This window comes from Cucumis melo, chromosome 7, assembly GCF_025177605.1.
Source record: "Cucumis melo cultivar AY chromosome 7, USDA_Cmelo_AY_1.0, whole genome shotgun sequence".
Classification (NCBI taxonomy): Eukaryota; Viridiplantae; Streptophyta; class Magnoliopsida; order Cucurbitales; family Cucurbitaceae; genus Cucumis; species Cucumis melo.
In genome coordinates, this window is record NC_066863.1 from 29311285 (window position 1) to 29335108 (window position 23824).

The 23824-nt window shown below is 30.3% G+C and overlaps 3 protein-coding genes across 4 annotated transcripts; 2 read left to right on the top strand and 1 right to left on the bottom strand.

Annotated features, from left to right (window-relative positions):
• The first annotated feature begins 3721 nt into the window (after positions 1–3721).
• Positions 3722–6643, top strand: LOC103494823 (cyclin-D4-2-like). Its single transcript, XM_008456188.3, has 5 exons — positions 3722–4126; positions 4232–4318; positions 4434–4764; positions 4877–4995; positions 5718–6643. Exons 1-5 carry the CDS (start codon positions 3875–3877, stop codon positions 5970–5972), a joined length of 1044 nt encoding a protein of 347 aa, XP_008454410.2. The 5' UTR covers positions 3722–3874; the 3' UTR covers positions 5973–6643.
• An 8530-nt stretch (positions 6644–15173) lies between these two features.
• On the top strand, positions 15174–17026 carry LOC103494824 (protein SOB FIVE-LIKE 5). 2 transcript variants are annotated; one of them, XM_008456191.3, is made up of 4 exons: positions 15174–16292; positions 16395–16460; positions 16545–16630; positions 16723–17026. In XM_008456191.3, coding segments are annotated over exons 1-4 (564 nt in total). In that variant the 5' UTR covers positions 15174–15881; the 3' UTR covers positions 16724–17026. The 2 variants fall into 2 exon arrangements, with proteins under 2 accessions (XP_008454413.2, XP_008454412.2); XM_008456190.3 differs by having other exon boundaries at positions 16545–16618.
• A 4030-nt stretch (positions 17027–21056) lies between these two features.
• On the bottom strand, positions 21057–21761 carry LOC103494825 (uncharacterized). Its single transcript, XM_008456192.3, has one exon. The coding sequence runs from the start codon at positions 21622–21624 to the stop codon at positions 21430–21432; it is 195 nt and encodes a 64-aa protein (XP_008454414.1). The 5' UTR covers positions 21625–21761; the 3' UTR covers positions 21057–21429.
• Positions 21762–23824: the final 2063 nt, after the last annotated feature.

Genomic DNA, 23824 nt, shown 5'->3' on the forward strand with positions numbered 1-23824 from the left:
ATGTTCATGCTACATTGAGAAATTAGAATTGATTCTCCAACACTTTGCAAAAGTTTACACATTTGGTGTCTTATTATTAATGGGTTTGTCTTTTTCCCCCAATTGAATTGAAATATATTTTTGAGAAAAAAAAATAAATGAAGTGAAGGGGCTATTAAGCAATTTTGCTAAAACATAGAATATTATATTATTGTCAAAGTTACATTGGTGTTTTCCTATTTGATCTCACAACATAATGTCTTCAACACCATATAAAGTCGTCTACCCTAAACATGGAAACTTGCCATTTTTCATATAATGGCCAAAAATCTTTGTCAATGGTTGAACCCTCTGAAATCATTCTCATTCTGTTTTGTATTAAAGCTTAAATTCAAAACAAAACTTAACCAACATTATTTCTATGGTAAAAAAGAAGAGGAGAATATTGTTTAGTGATAGGAACTTAAAATCGGTATTAGCTATAATTTGGTAATCCATGAAGCATGAGAGAACACATGTCTAAAAGGGGAAAGTTGGAATCTCGAAGCTTAGGTCGAGCAATAGAGCTAGTAAATACATATCAACATAAAAATAATCTAGATCGATTGGTCTAGCATAATATCATATTGAGCGTCATAAATAACTTTGACATTGTTGACATTACATATAACCAAAGGTGAGTGTTAGTAGAAGAGACTATAAATATAGCCTCATGTGACACCCCCAAAGTGGAAAAAATTATTCTTCAAATGAGAGTCTTGACCTTACTTTTTAGGTGCTTAACTTAATTCTTATACTTACATTAAATTATGATTGGTCTAGCACCACACCGTATTAAGGATTTCTCAAACAAGTCAGCTTGAAAAACAAGATTAGACTAAGATAAGTGGATCTAAGGTCAAGCCCACTAGAGACTTACATTGCAACGTCAAGCAAAAATATGACTCATTCAGTGTATGAGCTCCTCAACTTTATGCTTGTTATATAGTACATATAAAACTGAACATTGAATTAATATCATTTAATCGACCTAGATTTAGGTTTAAGTTTCATTATTTAGATTATTTTTACTGAATTCTAAATTTCTCAACAAAATTTCTAGATTTTCCACTTAGTACAAATGATATTCAAGTATCACGATATTTAATACTTACGTTTTTATATTACTTCGTCGTAGTCCAAACTTTTTGCACAGAAAAACCATTGTGGTATCTTAAGTATTTTGGACATAACTTCCATACATCAAATTCATCATTTGTAGTTTTCAGCCATAGATTATAAGTTTTTGTATATGAAATATCATTAAAAAAAAATGGTCTCAACTTTTGTACAATGTGCCTAAAACAAACTTTTGCTAAATATGATATGAAAGTTCAATTACCAAAAATCAAAAACAATTTCTTTAAAACGTAATTTTGGATATCAAAATAGATTATATATTCAAATTATTTTTCACTAACTATAAAATAATGAAGTCGTTTAGTACAATTTCTTTTTAAGGGTTATAAAACGGTGCATAATAAAAGGTGTTGTGTCCCACATTGGAAAAACCATGTTAGATAGTATGGGGTTCCATCTCAAAACCAAATGGCAATGAGAGGAGTAAGCCATCTACCTTATAAGGGGTGTGAGTCCTCTTGGTTTTTCCAATGTGGGACTCAACAACATATCAACATTTCCCCTCAAGATGGTGCCTCTTTTGGTTCACCTATCTTGGATCAAATACCCGTTTGGGTTTAATGGCTCTGATACCATTTGATCGCCAAAAGAGGCACCATCTTGAGGGGGAATGTTGAGATGTTGTTGAGTCCCACATTGGAAAAACCAAGGGGACTCACACTCCTTATAAGGTAGATGGCTTACTTCTCTTATTGTCAATTGGTTTTGAGATGAAACCCCATACTATCTAACAGAAGGATACCACACATTCCCAACTCATTGAAAAATTTCTTCATAACATGAAGTAGAGAGCCAAAATTAATCAATTTTGTTTTTTTGGATTCTGATTTTGAACCATATTAATATGTCCTCATGCAATTAATTTTCTTTCCAATATGTGTGTATATCTCTATATATACTGTCACATCACTTCTAACTACAATAAGGTTGTAAGACATCAAATTTGTGAATTCAAAATAAAAATTATTTCACTTGACAGGTGTAGTATAGCAAACCCATCTTATTTTTATATGGCATTGAATGTATTATGGAATTTTTAGCACATTATCTAATCGTCTAATTAACAATTAGTTTGAAAAAAAATATATACAAAGTTCACAGAGTCAATAATAAGATATAGAAAGTAAAATAATTCTTACCATAAAGAAGTTAGTTTATGTCAACGTACGTAACATAAATTTGTACTATCGATCATCTTGAAATTTAATGATTTGATCATCTACCCACGTTTGTTAAAAATTATATATAATTGTATAAATTTTATACAAATATATATATATATATATACTATGATCACTTAAGAGATTTAAACCATAAACATTTTCCTCGCTTATATTTATAACTGAACTAAATTTACTTTGATCCTTGTTATCGAATATTTAGGACGCTAAATTTGTTTTAAAGTATTGGAATTTAAAATTACTTCATTAATAATGTTTATCAACATATATGAGTATTTTAGTATTTTTATAAATTTTTTCTAACCATTCTACTCTTTCAAATAATTTTTTTTATTACATGTAACGAAAACTAAACAAAATTATTATTATAATAAAACATAATCAAATATCCACTTCAGTGAAAAATTATTATAACAATGAATTATTTTCTATTATTTTATTTTTACTATGGTGGAAGGTTCTATGATATATATATATATATATATATATATATATATATACATACATACATACATATACATATACACACACTTTGTCCTAAGCTAAAAAAATCTGTTTATTTATTTTGACGGTGTTGACTTTTAAAACAAAAAGTTTAGATGTAATTTAAAAACTTAATTGTGAGTGGCTACCGACAAATTACTCCATTTTCCAATCAAAATCACTATTTCTTTTTTTCTCTATTTTAATAGAATCAAAAAACATTTTTGATAGATATAAATAAAATAAATATAATGCACCTAATTTTAGAAGCAAACAACTCCTCCTTTCTCAATTAAGGCCAACAAAATTCTTTTGTTTCCAAAATAATAATAATTATAATAATAATTATAATAATAATAATAATAATAATAATAATAATAATAATAATAATTTTTAGATTATGATCGTCAAAAAATCAATTCTTTACGTCCGATTTTTTATTTTATCAAATCAGATCAAAGCTTAACTTTGATAAAAACAATCAAATATATATAGGTTAATATTTTTTTAATGACGTCTCAAATATTAATTGAAAAGAACCTATAATGAATAGGCTTTATTATGATGATGAACACTTCTAAAAATTAATTAAGACCGAAATGTTATAGGATGATACATATAAGTTGTGTTGTAAGATTAAGTTGACCATGTTGATTATTTCTTTGTTTGTTAAAAAATGAAAAAAAAAAAAAGAAGATAATATTTATAAAAAGAAATTTATGCCATGAAAAAAATTATAAAGTGCAATCCAAAGAAAACAGGTTTTTATTTTAATAAAAGATCTCTCATTGTTGTCTCACTCAATACCTTTTTTGTAATAATAATAATCAATTAATTAACAAGAATTAAAAATAAAAATAAAAATAAAAAGAGAGAGAGATAGAGAGTGAGTGAGTGAGTGAGTGAGTGCAAACTACTGAGTATGTTTCATCCAAACCCATAAATCCAGCAATGGCCTTCACTCCCAACAATCCCACCGCCACTCTCCATCGCCCTTTTCACGTTCAATGCCTTCTCCTCCGCCCCTCCCCTCCTAACCTCTTCCTTCCTCAATGTCTCTCTCTCCCCACCACCATTCCCCCGCTTCTTCCTCCTCTTCCTCTTCCTCTTCCTCATCCTCATCCTCATCCTCCCACTTCCTCTGTTCCTACGCCCCCGACTTTCCCATCTCCGATGACTCCCCCATTTCCACTCTTCTTCAATCCGAGCTCCACCACATGCCCCGCATCGACTACCTCCGCCGCTGCCGTGACCACTCCATCGACGTCACCGCCCGTCAAGACTCCATCAACTGGATCTTGAAGGTACTGCCTACTCCAATTTCATATCCACCTTTCTTCGCCATTGTTCTTCTTGTACTCTTTTTCTTTTTCTTTTTCCTTTTTTATCAATGGATTAGGGTTTTGCAGGTTCATTCCCACTACAATTTCAAACCGGTGACTGCGATTCTCTCCGTTAATTACTTTGATCGCTTCCTCTCCTCCAATATTCTTCCAGTTAAGATACTTTTTCGATTTCCCCCTATTAATGTCCTCGATTGTCCTAGAATCGATTCAGAATTTGGAGGCTGATGATTTTAGTGGTTTTTTTTTTGTCATATATAATTTGCAGCGGCGAAATGGATGGGCGTTTCAGCTTCTATCGGTGGCGTGTTTGTCATTAGCGGCGAAAATGGAAGAACCTGAGGTTCCGTTGCTTTTGGACCTTCAAATCTTTGAACCTAAGTACGTCTTCGAGCCAAAAACCGTCCAGAGAATGGAGCTTTGGGTTATGTCTATTCTCAATTGGAGATTACGCGCCGTCACGCCTTTCGATTTTCTCCACCACTTCATCTCCGATCTTCCTACGTCTTCTTCCGCCGCGGAGAGCGGTCGTGGAGACAGCGATGATTCTCATCGCTTATTCTCATCCTCTTCCGATCTTATTCTCAGCACCACACGCGGTAACTGAAAACGATTCTGTTATCACATTTAAAATTTTTGTCTTCTTTCTTTTTGTAATTCGATTTATTTGGTTTTGATTGTTTTTTCTTGCTGATTTGGAATGATTTTCAGTGATCGATTTCTTGGAGTTTCCGCCGTCCACCATTGCTGCCGCCGCCGTTCTCTGTGCCGCAGGTGAACGGTTGGGTTCCCCGGTGGTTTGTACCCATTTTCTTGCGGCAAACAGAATCGTAAGTATTATCAATTCAATATCTCTTGGGGTTGATGGATAAAACAAAGATCCATTTTTATAAGATTTGTTTAAAATTCTTCACTTCAAATTTATGAATTTTATGGTTCAAGATCTTGGTCAAGTAGTCTTTGTTTAAAACACTTAATCAACTTAGAATTTAATTTATCTTAATTAAGGAAATACCCAAAATAATAAAGGCTTCATTTTAAAAAACAAACCTTTCACCTTCTCAAATCACTTTTCATTAACATTTCCAAAACTACTCTTATGAAAATTTTAGAACATAAATTTTGATTGGACAACGTGACATTTTTCTCATTTTTATCTAAAATAATTTTTTTAATGTATTTATACTCCAAGTAGAGACAAAAGCCCAAGAGTAATGTTACATCTTGGAAAAATAATAGAAATGTTTTTTAAAACAAATGTTAAAAGTTAAAAGGGTATTTTTTGTCATGAAGCCATAAAAATCATACTACAACACACTTCTTTTATCATAATACATCAATTGAGTTCAAATCATAAATCTTGATTTAAATTGAGTTGTGTTTAATAATAATAATAATAATAGGGTGAAATTAAAACCAAAATGAAGTTTAACCATTTACTAGTGATTTAATTTATATATTGAAATGGGAAGAAGTGGAAAAATGAAAAGGAAGTAACGTTTGGGGTTGGGAGTTAAAAATATTTTATATATATATTTTTTATTGGGAATAGGAAAATGTGAAAAGCTGTCACCAACTAATGGAGGAGTACGTGATTGACACGTGTACAGCAGAGCTCCGAAAACAGCGGAGGATCGGAGAAGAGCAGCCGGCTCCACCGAGTCCAGTCGGGGTTCTCGACGCGGCTGCTTGCGGTAGCTGTGACACACGCTTGGACCATCCTGGCTCCACCAGCCACGAACCCCCAGCCGAGCCCTCCCCCTCAAAGAGGATACGCTCCTCTGCCCCGGATGTACAGCACCAGTAGATAAGCCCTACTTCGTGTCATTTTGTTATAGGGGACAGAGAGAGAGAGAAAGATATTTTTATTTTTTAAAATAATTGTTTTTATTTTTATTTTTATTTTATTTTACTTTTTAAAATCTGTGGTCTTTCTTTCGCCCTCTCCCTCTTTCTTTTTTCTTCGGTCGCCATTCTCTTTGTCGTTGACCATTAAAATCCAACGGTTGAGATTGCATGGAGGTGCATCTCAAAAAAGAAGAAGAGAGGATTTTTTTTTTTTTTTTTTTCTTTCAGTTATTTGTAAAAGAAGAAAAGGGGGTTTATAGAATAGAATATGTATGAATTTTGGGGGTAAGATGGGGAAATAAGAGGGAGGTTTAAGTAATGATAGGAAAAGTGTTTTAAAGTCAATAATTTATGAATTATTCGATGCTGCGATTTTATGATCCCCATGCATGAACAAGAACAGCCATTGGATTTAGATTATAAATGAGTGGCCCTTTGGGAACTATTTTCACCATTTTCCTTTTCTTTTACCATTTTACCCTTTTCCTTTTTTGGTCCACGTGGTGGGTGTCTTGTAAATCCATGTATATCATAATTTGCCTCCTTTTTCTCCCCCGCCCCCCCCCCCCCCTATTTCTTTTTTGTATTTATATTTGGTTCTAATGTTTGTATTACATTTTATATTTTCATTCATATTCTTACATCTGGAAAAACTTTAAATATCAAATACAATAGAAACCTCTAGACTATCTATATATATGTATATAGATTAATAATGAAAGTTGGAAGAAAGAAACTAAAAAGCATGACATTTAAAAGTCTAAAAATGAAAATATAGTAATGTGAAAAGGTGACAAAAGAATTAATCTCTAAATTATTTTTGAGGAAAAAAGTTATTTTAGTTTCAATAAATTGTCATATTAAATGAAGGGAATGCAATGGGTGGTTGCAATTGCAATGCAATATTACAATTTTTGATGATTAAACTTTGATCGTTTCAAAGTTCGAAAGCAACCAATTTTACACTCGATTCATTTGTCTTTGCTTCAACTGTTTAATAAGACATTTATTACACAAAATCTATTGAGTTGACATAATATATTGATAGATTGACATAGCAGTGAGTTTAAACTTCAAAATTTAATGGTTTAAAGTGTCTCCAAAATTTGTGTTACATATGATCTGGAAATTTATTGTCATTTTTTTTACTACAATTTATACCTACATTGACTACAACATTTCTTACAAAGTTTATGCTAAGATATGTACAAACTAAAGAAATAGAAATAAAGTCCACAACCATCACATTTACTAAAATTGACAGTGTTTAATTAACCATATTCTTACACGAAGCACACTAGCCTTAGAGACTATTTATTTAACTAAATACTTGCCATTTAATTACTTCACTAGAAAATGCTATTAATGATACTTAAATTATTGCAGGTAACGAAGGAAACTCAATCACTAAAAACACAAATTATTCAATAATTAATTGAACAAATTTAGTAATCATCAATTGACACACACATGATAAATATCATATAAATGTAGTCAACTTGTAATGAACCAAGAAAAGGACAGAAAAATCCAACATCTTAGACAATAAATATAAAAATTAAAAGCTAAATTATATATATAAGAAGAGAGAGAGAGAGAGAGAGACATACAATAATTGGAATTGATTAAAGGAAGAGAAGGGGGTTGTGAAACATATTTGTAAACTGAAGGGAAGAAAAGGAAATAGAAATAAGAGAAAAGGATGAGTGATGAGGTAGGCGTGAGGTGGGAAGAGGCACGTAGGCAGAAAGTTGAAAAGAGTTTTGGAGGGAAAGGAAGAGAGTGGATGGGTGTGGGAGACAGATAGGATGGGCGAATGAGAAAGTTACACGTGGTAAAGTTGGTGTAAAGAGAAACTAATAAGGTAAGGTAAGGGGAGGGATTGTGAGGCAAAGATTTGATTTGATGGGGTAATAGAGAGAGAGAGAGAGAGTATAGGAGTAGGCAGAGGGAACAAGACATGTCACATCAATTTGGGGTTCTAAGGGAACGACAACAACAATAACCTAAATTCATGTCCTTCCCCTTCTTCTTCTTCTTCTTTTTTCACACCAACTTTCTTTTTTTCAAAAAAGTAAATTATATTTCACCTTAACTTTATCCATTTAGTTTCTAAACTTCGAAAATTATTTTACGCCTTGTATGATGAAACATAAGTCCATTGTTAGCTCTTAACTTTTAGTGGTAGTTTATGTCTTGAGACAAATTATAATAGTTAGTGTTTCTAATTTTATAATTTAGATTTAAATTCTTTAGTATTTTGTTCTATTTTAATCTCTAAACTTAGTCAACACTATTGGAATTCCTTTAACTATTTAACAGAATAATGAGTAGGTTTCTATGCGTAGATGATTAGATTGTCAAATAAGATAATCGCTCCTAAAAAATATATATATATATAAAATAACATTGTTTATAAACTTAGAAGGTTTATTCTATTTATTATTATTATTAATGATTTTTTTGTAGTACTTAGAAAATATGTTAATATTTATATAAAGTAAAGGTAAGTTGAAGCTCAAAATATCAAAGATATGGTAAACAATGTCAATTTGTTTTTGGCATGTAGCCTAAACAAAATCTTATTTTTATTTTCAATAAGATTCAATAGTAATTAAAAAGAAAAATTAAGAATGTATATAAATATTAATAATGAATATACAACCCTATGTTATGACTTGTACTCTTCTACTTAGCTTTTAAGAAGTAGCCAAAATAGTTTTCAAAAATATATATATATGTTTCTTTTTTTTTTTTTTTTCTATTTAGAAAAAGTATTATCATGATCTTAATCTTATAGGAACCATATTTGGTATGTCTTCTAATTATTATTAACGTGATTTGAAATGGTAAGTTCATAATAATCTATGGAATAATTACTAAATTATATTAAACTATATATGGGTGTAATGTTTAGGGTAACTTTTCTTATTCTTAAAATGAAACCTATTTTAATTGAGGGTTTGAAAAATTGGCTTTCTCCGTAGAAATGAATTTGAAAATTTAATGAGGTTTTTTTTTTTTGGTCTAAATTAATTGATAGACTGCTTAGAGACTTAATAATTTTATAAAATACAATATCTACCCGATAAATTACTGAAAATTATTACAACAAAAAATACTTATAAATATGTTGACTATTATTAGGTTAAGTGTGAGTAGCCAAACATTTAAATATGACACATTTAGAGGCACATGTTCTAAGGAAAAAGTGTACAATTTCTCACAAATGTTTGACCTAAAAAGAAGAAATAAATAGTCATAAAGAAAAAACCAAACAATAAATAAATATGTTCCTCCCCCCTTTTTTCTTTGGTAGAACAGTGACTAATTATAATAACTCTGTCTTTTCTAAGAAACCTTTGATTATAATACCTTTAAAGTGATTAAAGAAAGCTGATAAAAATTATTTTTAGGCTAGGAACTAAATCCCATATTGAAAAACTTAGCAATGTTTAATGACAATTCTTTTCTTTTAAAAAAAATTGAATTACTTATTTGAAGGAAAAAAGAATACAAGTAATTGATTCTTATTTGTTTTTTTTTTTTTTTAATTATAAAAGTTGAGTGAACTCATGCATGGATAGTTGAATTGCTTAATAAATTGAGAGAGACAAAAAGATTTGAAGGAAAAAAATACCAAAGTGAAAAAAAGTATTGGAAAGAGAAGTTAAAAAGAGGTAAGAGTTGGGAAGAAAACATTTAGTCAAAGAATGAAAAAGATGTTAGAAAGAAAGAAATTAAAAGTTTAATTTAAAAGAGGGAAAATTTATGTTTAAAAGAGAACATTTGTTTGGGAAGAGAAAAGTTTGAAAGGGACAACAACAATTTTAGAAATACATAGGAGAAAATGAGAAAATTTAGAGGGGAAAGAAATTGTAGACCAACTAATAAGTTTGAGAGTTAAAAAGATGTAGACATCTATTTTCTATTTTTCTTTTTTTAGTAATTAGAATAGACCGAAGTTTTAGAGTAGAAAAATTAACGTGTTATGGACAAATTTGGCTGCTTAAGATGACTCAATAGAACCCATGAGACATGGTTACTTAAAGAATCCTAAAAAATTCTAAGAGAGCTTAGAGAGACTCTCATGACATAAGCTTAAGGACCCATGGGGAATTCATAAGAGAGGTTAGAGACCTTTGTGGAACCATAATGTCAAATAAGCTTGAGAGCATAGGAGAGAAATTAGGAACCTATGAAAGAGTTCGAGAGGATCTTCATTCGCTGGAGAGAGTTCAATAGAACTATTGAGGTAAAATTAGCTTCAATGAGACCCATGAAATAAGCTTAAAAAAGGCTAGAAGAGAGCTAAAGAAAACCATTAGTTTGTTGTTTGTGTGTCTCAACTCAATATGAGACACCATTAGTATTCATCATTTGCGACAACCTACTTGTCATTTTGTATATGAATAGATGTTTTTAATGAGTTTGTAAATGACACATATTGGCTAAAATTTCAAATAAATTAAAGTTAGTAGAGAGAATTTCTTTTTCTTTAATTTTCTTAATTAATTTATTTATTTATTTATTTATATATTTGATTTTATTTTATTTATTAGAATATTATATTTTCAGTTGTTTTCACAACAAAATGCTCACATTTGTAATTAATGTGCATTTATACATTAGGGTGGCTGTAGACCATAGTGCAGTGATAAAAATTGGAAGAAGTGTCACCATCTTTATTAGAGGCTTTTAAACTAAAATAAAATTGTAGCCTACACCACACCAATATATCTTCACAAATTAAATGTGCTGAATTTTGAATTATTTGATCACAAGGTTTTACTTTAATTTTGAATCAATTTAAAGTATTCATAATCATCGAGTATTTACCCTTTTTTTTTCTCCCTTTCAAACCTTCTTTTACCGATTTTTGTTTCCATCTACGAAGGAAATAGTTTTAGAATTCTTGGATAAACACTCCTAAAAGGAAAGAAAGGTCATTTTGAGAAGTTTATACGTCGAGAAATATTTTATATGCATGTATATATATATATGTATAAGTTACGTACCAAAATTTTATTTATTTTCTAGAATTTATGATTTATAACATCGTCAAACATAAAGTTCTTTATCAACAACTTTTCTTTGTGGATGTAAGAAATTTGTGGAAACCTAGATTTGCTTCTTGCCTATTGAAGTTAAAAGACTCTTTTTTTTTTTTTTTTTTGGTTGTAGATCGCTTTATTTTGTTGTTCACTAGTCCTTGGAGAAGCACTTTTATAACAAAATGATCAATATCCATTTAATTTGAGGCATGGGGTTGGAATGAATAGATCGAGAAGACTAGTTAATTAAATTTGTTGAATTTAATGACATGAGATTTTTCTAGTGTCGTAAAAGTGACGAAGACTTAGATGGTAGTTGATAAATTATGTGTAATGTGCTTGTGACTAGTGATCAAATTGCAAAGGTCGTTGTCTATAATGAGGAACGATAGTTTCATTGAAGGTCCTCAAATCCATTACACAATGAAGAAGATGGTGGAGATAATATTAAGAAAACAAATGTTTATTTTTTAGAAAGAGCAAGCGACAGAGTGAGAGAGAGCTACAAAGCGAGAAAGAGCGAGTGAGTGAAATAGCGAGAGAGTGAGTGATTTTGAGAGATGAAGACGAACAACAACTAGACTAGGGCAAGATCAACATTGAGTTTTGGACGAAATGAGGTAGGGGCAAAACTACTTATCATGGGACATCACTTTATTTATGTAGGTATGCCCTATAATCGTTGCAAATATCCCATCTATTCACTTCCAATGTTAGCTTTTATTCGTCAAAATGGAATTTGGATATTGGGTTGAAAATTGCATTGACCCATTTTCTGATAGGCCTAGGCCCAAACTCAAACTTCGGGAATTGGGCCGTTCATAGCCGTAATGGATGGTCCAACTCATTTGCATTCAATTTACAATGGGCCGCCATACATTCCAATATAAATGGGCTCATATCTCCATTTAGCCTATTCTTATATATATATATATATTTAAAATTGTATTCTATACTATAAATATACACTTCAAACTTTGAAACAAAATTTAGGGAGTGATTGAGTCATTTAGTGGAGTTGATAGGTGATGGGTAAATATGTTGAAGTTCATAAATTTGTATTTGAGAGTTATAAAAATGAATTTCATAATTTTTTAAGAAGTTAGTCAACAAATTAAAATAAAAAGAAATATTTAGTTTATGGATAATCATAAAAAGTATAAAAAGAAATGAAAAGATAACTACAATATATATGCAAGTTCAACAATATTTATTATTGAAGTTAATTTGAGTTTAGCTTAAATGTTATGGATACGTTAAGAGATCCCGAGTTTAAATGTAGTCTCACACGTGAAAAGTCATAGAACATACATGAAAGGTGAAAAACTTGAAAGTGGGTCGGGCCGAGTGGAGTAAAAGAAGAAGAAGAAGAAGAAGAAGAAGAAGAAGAAAAAGGGAACCAATTTAAAAGCGGAGTGGAGGGGGGGGGGGGGGGGGGGGATGATTTGGGCAATGAACCGTCGGTGGTATGAAACGCTTAATTGTACGGAAGTCCGTACAACGTACCGTTTTAATGGGACAGTTCCAGTAGACGACAAAAACAAATGACTAGGATAGAATTTGTGTTTTTAATTTTTGTGAAAAAATTGGTGGTGGTCCCCAGGGGATGGAGCATTTGATTTGTATGACAGTGCGTCCACCACACCCCCTATCTTGCTCCCATTATTTTTACACCCTTACCTCCCATTCATAAAATATCCTCTCTCTCTCTCTCTCTCTCTCTCTCTCTCTCATTACCCTCTTTTTAATCTATACTCTTACCTTAATCTCAAATTATATTTCTAAATTTCACACTGATTACAAAGTTCACTTTTGCAATTTTAATGATTGGTTAGTTTTATTTAGTCAAACATTCATAATTTTACATTGATTAGAAAAGAGCAAAAGAAAATTGACCTTAAGTCAAAATTGAGGAAATTACATGCATTAAATTTATCCCTTTAAACACAATAATATGAAAGGACAATATGAGAGTCAAAAGAATTAAAATCAGATCAATTATATATGACCCTACAAGATTTAAATGAAAGGTGTGTGTAATACATTTTTGGATGAAAGCTCTATTAATTCAACCCCCCTCTTGCATGAGCTTCTTATTCATGGCTCTATAATAATGAGGGATCCAAGAGAGAAAAATAAAAAGAAAAAAGAAAATTAGAATTATATATTAATTATATTGCACATGGTATCTACCTAGCTCTATATAAAGTTATATATATATATATATATATGCCAAGTTTATATTTAAGCCCCTCCTTATTTATTAATAGCAACATGGTCTTAATCTAGGGCTAAACCCTCTATATAGAATTGTTTTAATGCTAAATTAAAACAATAGCCTTTGAAAATGGCTTTGTTTTTCACATTACTATCCTAAGGATTTGGTCTATGGATAAGTTTGGTGAGACTAGTTGCCCACTTTTTGACCATCACATGCATTATATTTAATTTCTTCACAATCTATAAAAAAAAAAAAAAACATTTTTTAATCTCTCTTTTTTCAATCATTTGAATGTATTTTTTTCTTTTTAAGTTTTTATCAAGTTAATAGGTATGATTAAAAAATCAAGTAATTAATCCTTGTCTTTCGCTTGATAATATTTAGCGTAGGACTCTAGTTACTATTTTAGAGAATTCTTTTGAGAAACGTTTTTTTTTATAAAGTTGAATATACGTATATATGCAATGAACCAAGACAACGTGACTCACACTATCACGATCGAAATAGCTTCTACAACTTGAAAAACAAAATCACATTAAACGACTAAGCATGTTATTCTACAAGACTTCAAATTTATGAAGAACTCTACTTTGTACTTTCACATGTGTTGGTCCCTTTATTTTATCCTTCTTCTTTCAAACTTACATTTTCGATATATACATATATATAGATCTCAATTATTTTATAAAGAATTGAAATATACAATCTTTGAACAGTCAAGATGACGTTATTATCAACAATAAATATTAATAATTCAAATAGTGTGTATGTCAAATTTCTCTATTTAAAAAAGAAAGAAAGAAAAAATGTAGATGTGACAAAAAGAATAGGTGTAAGATATAGACAAATTTAGAAATTACACTTGTTCTTCTTTTAAAATAGAATGGAAAAAAGAAAACATTGGAATTAGGACCCATGTTTCACAATTGTATTATTATTATTATTATTATTATTATTATTATTATTATTATTTAAAATTTTAATTTAAGAAAAGAAAAATATAAAAAATGGGGGAATTAAGAAAAAATGAAAAATAGAGAGAAAGTTGAAAATCGTGTGCACGTGGGAGCATGTGTGTGAATATTTGGGGAATTCAGAAATAGAAAAAAGGGACACGTGGAGACATGTGTGTGTGTGTGTGTGAGTGAGCGAGTGGTTAGAGGCAAAACTACAGGTGAGCGTATTTCTTGAAAAGGGTTAAGAGAGAGATGAGTGTGTAAGTAAGTGTATGTGATTTTGTTTTTCTTTTTTTAAATATAGAGATTAGTATCGAGAGATTTTGAGAATGTGATTGCATGTGAACCAAACAATTATATTTTTCCAATTCTAATTCAAACCCCATTCCTCTAATTTAACCATACCTCACGTCTTTTAATATATCATTCAGTTTGTAGGTTATACTTGGACTTTTACATGTAACTTGTTTTGTTGATTTGGTTCGTGAAGTTTTTAATTGTTTGTTTCTATATATAACAAGCATTTGACGAGTTTGAATTTTGAACGTAATTAATTGATCGATTAGGGATGTATAGTTTTGAAGTTTACTTCCAGTGAAAATCTTAATGTTTTGTTTGATTATTATATTTAGGTTTCATACTTAATTGTGTTTGTTTTCTTATGGTCTAGGTTCCCGTTTTCTAAGGGGAATAAAAAATAAACGATAAAACGGACAAACTATTTATATTTTATGATAAAATGAAACTGTAAAAAGCTTTTAACCTTTAGGTTTTTTTTGTACTATAAAACATAAATAGTTTGTATTTTTTTTATTATTTTGGAAAAACATTTTTTTTTTTTAATTTTTTTTTTCTGATTTTGAAAATACCATTAAAATGTCGAACATAAAAGATAAAAAACTAAATGATTTTGTACTGTAAGCCTCAAAATCAAAATCAAAGATGGGATCCTCATCCTCTCCATGTTTGTAAAAAGGAAATTAAGAAAAGAAAGATTGTTCATTAGGTAAAGTAGTGAGGGGGAAGGAGATTTGATTTGTGTATGGATCAGAAAAACCCAAAATCCATTCTAATTCTGAACACAAAAACCAAAAGAATCCCTTTCTCCCATGGAATTTTCAGGACAGTACCGCACGTTTCCAGATATCTTCTTTTCTTTTTTATAATCTTTAACCCTAAACCTCAACTTCATTACCCCACCATCACCATGAATTCAGACACCAAGTGTCTTGATTGTACTGTAGAAACAACAACAATAACAACAACGACGTTTTTGATTTAATGCCTCGCTGTCTTCCATGTGAATTTTTTTACTTTCTCTCTGTTAACACTTCAACATTCATTCATCATCTTACATTATACTATAAACCCACCACACCCAACTCCCACTTTTCATTTTGATTCATTCATTTCACTACACTCACATACACAATCTCAAAGTCAGGACAAAACCCACTTTGCTTCCTTGCTTCCCTTTCTCAAAATCTTATTCTAGGGCTGACTGATCTGTTTGTGCAATCTTCGTTTTTTTTTCTTCTTCAATTGGCTTCTTGCACACCACCTGTTTGATAATTTTCCTGAGTCAGATTTTTTTATTTTATTTTATTTTATTTTATTTTATTTTATTTTTGTGGAATATGGATTTGTTGGGTTCTGAGAGTAGCAGTGGGTGTGAGTCTGGTTGGACTCTGTATTTGGAGCAATCTTTTCTTTCGAATGGTGCCTCTCATCACATTGTTGCCCAAGAGGGTGGTTTTTGTACCGAGGGATATTGGAAACCTGAAGGTACTGAAGAAGAAGATGAAGAAGAGGAGGAGGTTGTTGAGGATCTTTCTATGGTTTCTGATGCATCTTCTGGGCCTCCACATTTCATTGAAGATGAAGCTTGTTCCCATGAAGATGATGCCCATTTTTCTGATGTATCTAAATCAGCTACATTGGGGAAGAGAAAGGGGAAGAAGCAGAGAATTAAAGAATATCAATGTCAGAAGGAACCTTCTTCTTTCCTAGATGACACTGCTAGTTCTCCTGCTCTCAACTTCACTGCTGTAAGTTCTTTTAGACCACTTTTTAGCCTCGTTCTACAATGATTATTATTCTGTTTTGACCAATTAGGTACTCATTAAAGTTAGCTTCTTTCAAATCTTCAGAATAATTTCACCAATCAAGCTTCAATGGAAAGCTTCTTGGGGTTATCTCAAACTAATCATTTTGAGGTAATTAAGTCTGTTAGTTAGTCTGTTCTTTTCTCTCCAATGCATTGCATATTAATAGACATTGTTTGTTGCTTGTTGATGCAGGAAAGATCAGCATTTACAGAGCATTTTGGGTTCCTTCAATCTTCTCTATCAGGAAATAGGTTGCAAAAGAACCAGTTAAGCTATTGGTTGTGTTTTTGGCACTTATAAAAAGCCCAATTCATGATGGTTGATTTTGATTGTTTTAAACTGATTGGTTTGATTTTGCTTCCTTGGACAGATTGTTTGAAGGTAAAAGAGGGATAGGGATGAGATGATGAGAAGAGATGAGATGGGTGTCTTTGTTTTGTTCGTTACTTTTCTTCTGAAGCTGTTAATTAATGTAGTTTTGCTGCGCTGAAATATTGTGAAAAGTTTGTCAAATGTAGTGGAAAATGGATCTTGAAGAGATGGGTTTTGTTTCTTTTTCTTTTTGTAACTGTCAATGCAATGGGAACCAACCTCAGACCAAAAAGGTTGGAAAATGGAATTTATTCTTTTGGAAATTCAATTTCTTAATCAATCAACAGTGTAAGTTTTTTCAACATCGGTGATTTGGTTCTATCGGACAAATTCTAAGCTGCGATATTTTGTATTATTTTCTCTACTTTCTATTAATATTTAGAACTTGTTTTTGTTTTTCAATTTTTACTGAGAATTCAAATATTGCTTTAACAAAATTGAAACAAGCATAAATTAGTTTTTAAAAACAGAAAAATAAGAACGAATGATTACCAAATCAGGGCTTGGTTTTTGGTGTGGGAAAAAAGAAAAGTAACCAATTAATCTATTATACAGGTAGATTCTTGCATTTTTTTACCAAAGATTTTTTGATGTACATAAATTAATTGAATGGATCCTTATTAGTTGTGTAAAGGAAGGGTGTTTCCAAAATTGTTTGTGCCAAAAAATTGATGGGTAGAAAAAGGAAGTTTGAAAAAGAAAGGGTTACTTTCATAAAAGAAATGGAAAACAGCAAAGCAAACTTATGAGCAGATTTATGAATCACTTCTACTTCCATGAGAGACTCAATAATACAATGACCAATTTTACTTTTTCTTTCAATATTCATTATTTTAGTGATTGGTCCTCACTCTATGAAACAGGACAAAATTAGAAGAACCAAAAACTGCCCAAAACTTTTAAGATTTGATTAGGTGGGATTTTATCAAATCCACAACAAAACTCAATAAATCAAATTTTGGTATTAAAAGAAGGACAAGGACAAAACAAAACCAACTTCAAATTCAGCCCATGTTGTAGCCTAACAAAAACATACTAAAATGCCTTGTTTGAAAAGGTCTCTTTGGACTCCGGTCGAACTCGTGATGTTTGGAACCTGCCTGTAGGAATGACTTAGAGTTGACTCCATTCAATTTGATTATCTATGGTGTTGTTTAATTGGTATTGACATTTGAGATCAATTTCCAAACCTGTAATTAAAAATATGCAAACTAAGTGACGAGTGGAGGGATGCGCAATCCAATTACATCATATCGTTGTCGTTACTATTATTGTTACTTATTCATAAGAAAAAAGTAATGATTTATTATTACTGCTATTAATTGTGTGACCTACAAAACTAAAAGTGAGAGTAAATATGACAAAATTCATGATTTTACATAAATGTGATCAAATGCGATCAATTATACGTTCGATTATGACCCGTCCATTACAATTGATCTACGAATAGAATCCTATTTACCGTAACACCCATTTTTATTATAAATCGGTAAAGGTGCCCTCAAATCAAATGTTGAAATGGGTAATGGGAATTTTGGTAAAAAGAAATATATGAAAAGAGAGAGTGCGTGTGTGTGTTGTTGTTGAGATGTTCTTAAGAACATGCCCATTTTGTTAATCCATGAGTCTCATATTCAATTATTTTCTTACTGTTTCATTGATTTCCTTCATTTTCCTTTTTTAAAAAAGAAAATGAAATTTTTGCTTCACCCAAAACTGTCTGCCATGATTTGCTTTTTTATCATGTCATCCAAAAATAAATAAATGTATTGAATTGATGTTCTTGATTTGTTTAATTAGACAGAAAAATGGTCTGATTTCTTCTACAAAACACTGCCAAAGACAATAAACAATAAACAATAAACAATTAGGCAATTTGGGAATTTAGGATGTCAAAATTCTAATGCTGCCCACATGTCCTTTTCTTTTTTATTGCACATTCAGTTCTTCCATGTAGAAAGAGAAAAAATAAAATAAAATAAATCAATGAAATTGTTGGATAAAATAGAAAGCTTTTTAATTTAAGAAAGGTATGGGAAAATCAGGCTTTGCCTTCCCAACCACAACCAAAACAAAACTCTTCAATTCCCTTTGTAAACCTATTGGGAGTTTATTGTTATTGTTATCATTTATTTCTATTTTTCATTGTTTCTTTTCACTTCAAATGTTCCCATTTCTCTTTGCAAAGCCTATCACTCTATGCCTTTCTCATCATTTCTTCATCTTCTCTCTTTCTTCTTTTCACATGTTTTCTCTTTTTAATAATTTCCTTTTTAGAAGACATTTGACTCAAACTTTGGATTTTACTACAACTTCATTTTCACCAATTATTGCTAAGAGGCCCAATGGGTTGGTTATGGTTTCCCTTTGGCCCAATCTTCTGGTGGACTCTTCAAGTCAGGCCCATCTCATCTTGGTCGACTTTGAATTTTTTTTTTTTTTTTTTTTTGAATTTTTCTCAACTTTCTATATTTATCTTCTGGATTAGATTCCTTTATTCCTAAACTTAATAAGTTCTTAAATTCAATTCCATGTTAATTAGATCACTCAATTTTTTAGTTTGTGACAAATGGTATGTCGTTAAGTTATTCAAATACGCATAACAAATAGCTACTTACTAAACGCAAAATTAAAAGTTTGAAGTCTCGTTAGACATAAAATTATTTATGTCTACTATTAAATATAATATTTTGAAAAAAATAACATTTTGATTCTTAGGTTTCAATATGTTACATATTTAATTAGTCCATAAATTTTAAGTTTTATTTTAATTTAGTCTATATATTTCAATAGATTATAATTTTAACCTTGAAATTTAAGTTTTATTTCAATTCGGTCTCTAAAATTTAAAAATGTTTTACATTTTAACATTGGTTTTCCATTAAACACTCACTTTAGTTATTAGCATTAACAATTCTCAATTAGTTTTTATAGCGAAACACAAGAAAACATAATTAATAATAAATCTTTTAAATTAATTAATAGACGTTAATATTTAACACAAAATGAAGGTTCAAGTGTTGATCTTTAAACTCATTTTGCCATGCTTTCAAATTTGGAAAAATTAATATAAATTTGGGTTTGTTTTAAGTTCATTTAATGTAATAAGAATGCAAAAATTCCAAGTCAAAGCCTAAACTAATAAAATTATATTTGTTATATAAAGCACAACTATATATGTGTGTATATATATATATATATATATTTCTTGTGTTTTACATTACACTTGGTTTTGAGATTTGATTTGGATGGGTGCTGTTTTTGATAAATTGTAAATTATTATTTGAAATTGTATTTTCAAATTCATTCTATTTATGTAAAGGCTAAGAATAACGAATATATAGAAAGTCAGAAACAAATATTAAATTTAGAGAAATTATACGATTAGTCAATCCCTAAAATTTAAGGCGTGCGGTCAATAATATGTTTTTCCACACTTTTAAAAAGAATTCAATATAAAAATTTTAGAACTATTCCTATTCCCTTTGTATCTAATAAATCTGCGTATAATCTATGTTATAAATATTACAAATTTAAATGAAGTATAGAATTGAAATCTTTATCCTAATTCCTATGTACTTAATTTGCATAGACCAATAGGATGGTTAATTTCAAAATATATATACGTGTCACAGATTTTGAAGATACCATAAAAAAAGGGTGAATCAATATCAAAAACTGAATTAGGGATGATACTTATAATTTAATCATAGATTGACAATCCTTTTTAATGTATTTAGATGAACAAGAGCATAGTTAAATCCACCTAAAAATATGTATTAACTATTGAATATATCCAAAGTTTGAATTGATCACCCTATACATAATAATGGGGAGACTTTTTACCACCACATGATTCAAGATGGTCCACACTTGATGATAAGCCAAGAACAATATTGCAACAATTAATTTATTTTGGAATAGTATCGTGTCGTTTAAGCACATGATAGAAGCATCACTAAATTTCAAATTCAATACAAAAAAGAGGAACAGAATCACCTACTTTAGAGCTCAATAATTAATTGACTTTGGAGATGAAAGAGTGCGTAATAAAATAAAAATAAAAATAAAAATAAAAATAATGTGTGTGTTTGAGTTTGACAATTATTTAATTAGAGTTATGAAGAATGGAGAGTGGCGTAATTGGGCGGGCCGCCGTCCATGTCGTTCGTCCTTCCTTAATTGCAATTCATTTTCCCAATCACAAACCCCTTACACTTTTGTTTCTTTTTATTCAACAAACTCATTTCATTCAAATTCCCTTCCGGAAAACACATCTCACTTCATTTCAAATCAATCCAGGCAATGAATTGGTAAGCGAGTCACAAGATAGAACACCCAAGACCAAATTGGTAATACTTCATACTGTGTGATTCATAATTAATTACAAAGTTTCCGAAACGGTTCCATATCGAGATGGTTTAAATACTATTTTTTAAAGGAATACTAATTACAAGAACCAAAACGAACCCGATTGATTGAGAGTACACTGTCCCAAAACTAAAAGTAGACTAAAATAATATTTAAACCGATCTGATCTGAGTATCACACAGAATCGGAAGGTACATAATGATGAAGGGAGAAAGGAAAACTAAGATTGGACACAATTGATTTGAGAAGGCGAAGATGAGATAAGAGAGAGAACAAAAATAGGAAGTGATGATGAAAAGAAAAGAAAAGACCTGAATGAGTGAGTGAGTTTGGGCTAAGAAATTGTACGTTTGCCAGGACGATCCGCGACTTTCAGGGTTTTATCGATCAACAAACGAGCTTTTCGGCTACGGATCTCAACTTTAACGCTGGAGCTTTTGTCCATCTTGATATATGGCTTCTTGGATTTCTTCAATGCTTTCACCTTGGATTTAATAGATTCCACTAAATTCCCCAGCTGATTGGCCATTGAAGTAAAGAGCGATTAAAAAATGAAGGAAGAGATTGAATAATGGGTTTGGTTTTGGTTTAGGAGTAATGTGTTTTGATTTATTGGGTAGCAGCGAAGAGGCTCTTCTTGGGGTTCCATTTATAGAAGAAGAAGAAGAAGAAACAAACACTAAGCACGCATTAAGTGTGTCCCTATTTTTATTGAATTTTCTAATTACAATTGCCCTCCTTTTAACCACTATATTACGACTTTGCCACTCCTCCTAATATATCGGACACGGAGACTTTGAATTTCGGAACCAATTGTAGATCAACGCCTTAATCCTTATCATAATTATATATTTAACCAAAACTCAATTACTAATACAACATAACAATACAATACATATGTAACCTTCAAAATTATCAAACTAACTTCCTAATAACTTAACTATCTTCACACAAATTCCTCATATTTGAAGAAATTAAATAACTACTTAACACTTGGAAACCATTACATCAAATAGGGAAGACAATTGCTCCTCCAATGCTTCACGTGGGAGAAGGAAACATAGATAATCACATGTGCATTTGACATCACCTTTATTATTAATGAAAAAGAGGCATTTATGAGCACTTTATTATTAATGAAAAGAGACATTTTGAGAATTCATCTAGACATCCTTAATCAAACTAATCACGTTACACTTAACTATGATATGGTGAATATTACGTTTAAAAAAGAAGACACTACATCTTCGTATTAATAAGGGGCGATAGTCGGTTCGTTTTTGACGGTTTTGGGGCCAACTAATAACCAAACCAAAACCAATCAATTTTATAGGAAAAGATCCAAACCAATGTTCGGTTTAGTTTTGATCGATTTATTATAAGTTTGATTCTCGGTTTTTGGCCATGGTTGTTTTTTCTTAAATTTTATTTTCATTTCTAGTTTATTTTAAATCGATACTTTTGCTAATTTAAATTTAAATTTGGTCCTTTTTTAATTCTTTTTTAAGTTGAAAATTGATATTTTTACTTTTTTTCTGGCCACTTTCCGAAATAAAAAATCTATAAGTTGCTGACATGAACTTAGTTTAAGTGATACTTGTATTTATTCAAGGGCAAGAGATCTTGGATTCAAATTTCTCATCTCTTGTTGTATTGCAATATCTCTTATAAAAACAATCGCATAAATTGAGATGAAATTCAAAAGATTGGATAAACACAATCTTAAAAGTATTATTATTTTATTTTAGAGAAATATAAAAAAAGAGTTGAATTTATGGTGTGAAATGAAAAATAGATTCCCATTTAAAGAAAAGATGAAATATAAATGAGGAGATGGCGTAATAAAGTATCTCCCTATTTTAGTGACATGCTATATCATGTCATTCTTAAGACTTATACATTCGTGAACATTTGGAAAACTTACAATAATTTCATGACATAACCATACTTATTTTCTTTCCATATATATATATATGTATATTCAATTTTACAAAGACTCCTAACGTCTTAGAAAAAAGTTACATTTTTAGTCTTTAAGGTTTTAAAAATATGTATTTAGTTTTTGAGTTTTAAATACTATATGACACGAGGACTAAAAAAATACATTTTTTAAATTTTCAATACCAAAAGTATATATTTTTCAAAAATTTAAAGACTAAAAATGTAATTTTTCCAAAATTAGTACTATGTAACATACGAATGATTGGATATTAAATTTTGTTCATCAATCAACTTAACCTTTTGAATCAATATGTCTTTTTTGATATTCTAAAAATTTTAGAAGTTAGAAAAAGAAAGGATATGGTTCATAGAATTAATTTTAAATTATGACAACCACTCCATCAAGGCCTAAAGTTTGTCTTATCTCTCCTTCTAACACCATGGGTTGTTCATACATGTTGATCATGTACCACATTTTTTATTTCTCTGTCATCCTCTTTTGCGTCTCAAATCATTTCAAGAAAAAAAAGGGAGTTAAAACATCGAATAAAATTCAATAGAACCGAGACCAACTTGTTTTAAATTGAACACACCTAATCTAGATTAAAACAGTACGCACCCTAAATCTATACTATTTGAATACCTACTATTATAATTATCTTTATGCTCGAATAAAATGTTAGATGTACATATCCCATTAGAAGGAAAAATGAGTTTTTGCTTTGAAATAGTTTGAATTTTATGTAGCCATTATGTAACATCATAATAACATGTGTAATATGTTTAAA

What these genes read in the sequence shown, in the direction of transcription:
- LOC103494823 (XM_008456188.3), top strand. Translation starts at nt 3,875, where the DNA reads ATGTCTCTCTCTCCCCACCACCATTCCCCCGCTTCTTCCTCCTCTTCC. An exon ending in CCATCAACTGGATCTTGAAG is followed by an intron (nt 4,127 to 4,231) that starts GTACTGCCTACT and finishes AGGGTTTTGCAG; the next exon opens with GTTCATTCCCACTACAATTT. An exon ending in TTCTTGCGGCAAACAGAATC is followed by an intron (nt 4,996 to 5,717) that starts GTAAGTATTATC and finishes TATTGGGAATAG; the next exon opens with GAAAATGTGAAAAGCTGTCA.
- LOC103494824 (XM_008456190.3), top strand. Translation starts at nt 15,882, where the DNA reads ATGGATTTGTTGGGTTCTGAGAGTAGCAGTGGGTGTGAGTCTGGTTGG. An exon ending in CTGCTCTCAACTTCACTGCT is followed by an intron (nt 16,293 to 16,394) that starts GTAAGTTCTTTT and finishes TCAAATCTTCAG; the next exon opens with AATAATTTCACCAATCAAGC. An exon ending in CTCAAACTAATCATTTTGAG is followed by an intron (nt 16,461 to 16,544) that starts GTAATTAAGTCT and finishes TTGTTGATGCAG; the next exon opens with GAAAGATCAGCATTTACAGA.
- LOC103494825 (XM_008456192.3), bottom strand. Translation starts at nt 21,624, where the DNA reads ATGGCCAATCAGCTGGGGAATTTAGTGGAATCTATTAAATCCAAGGTG.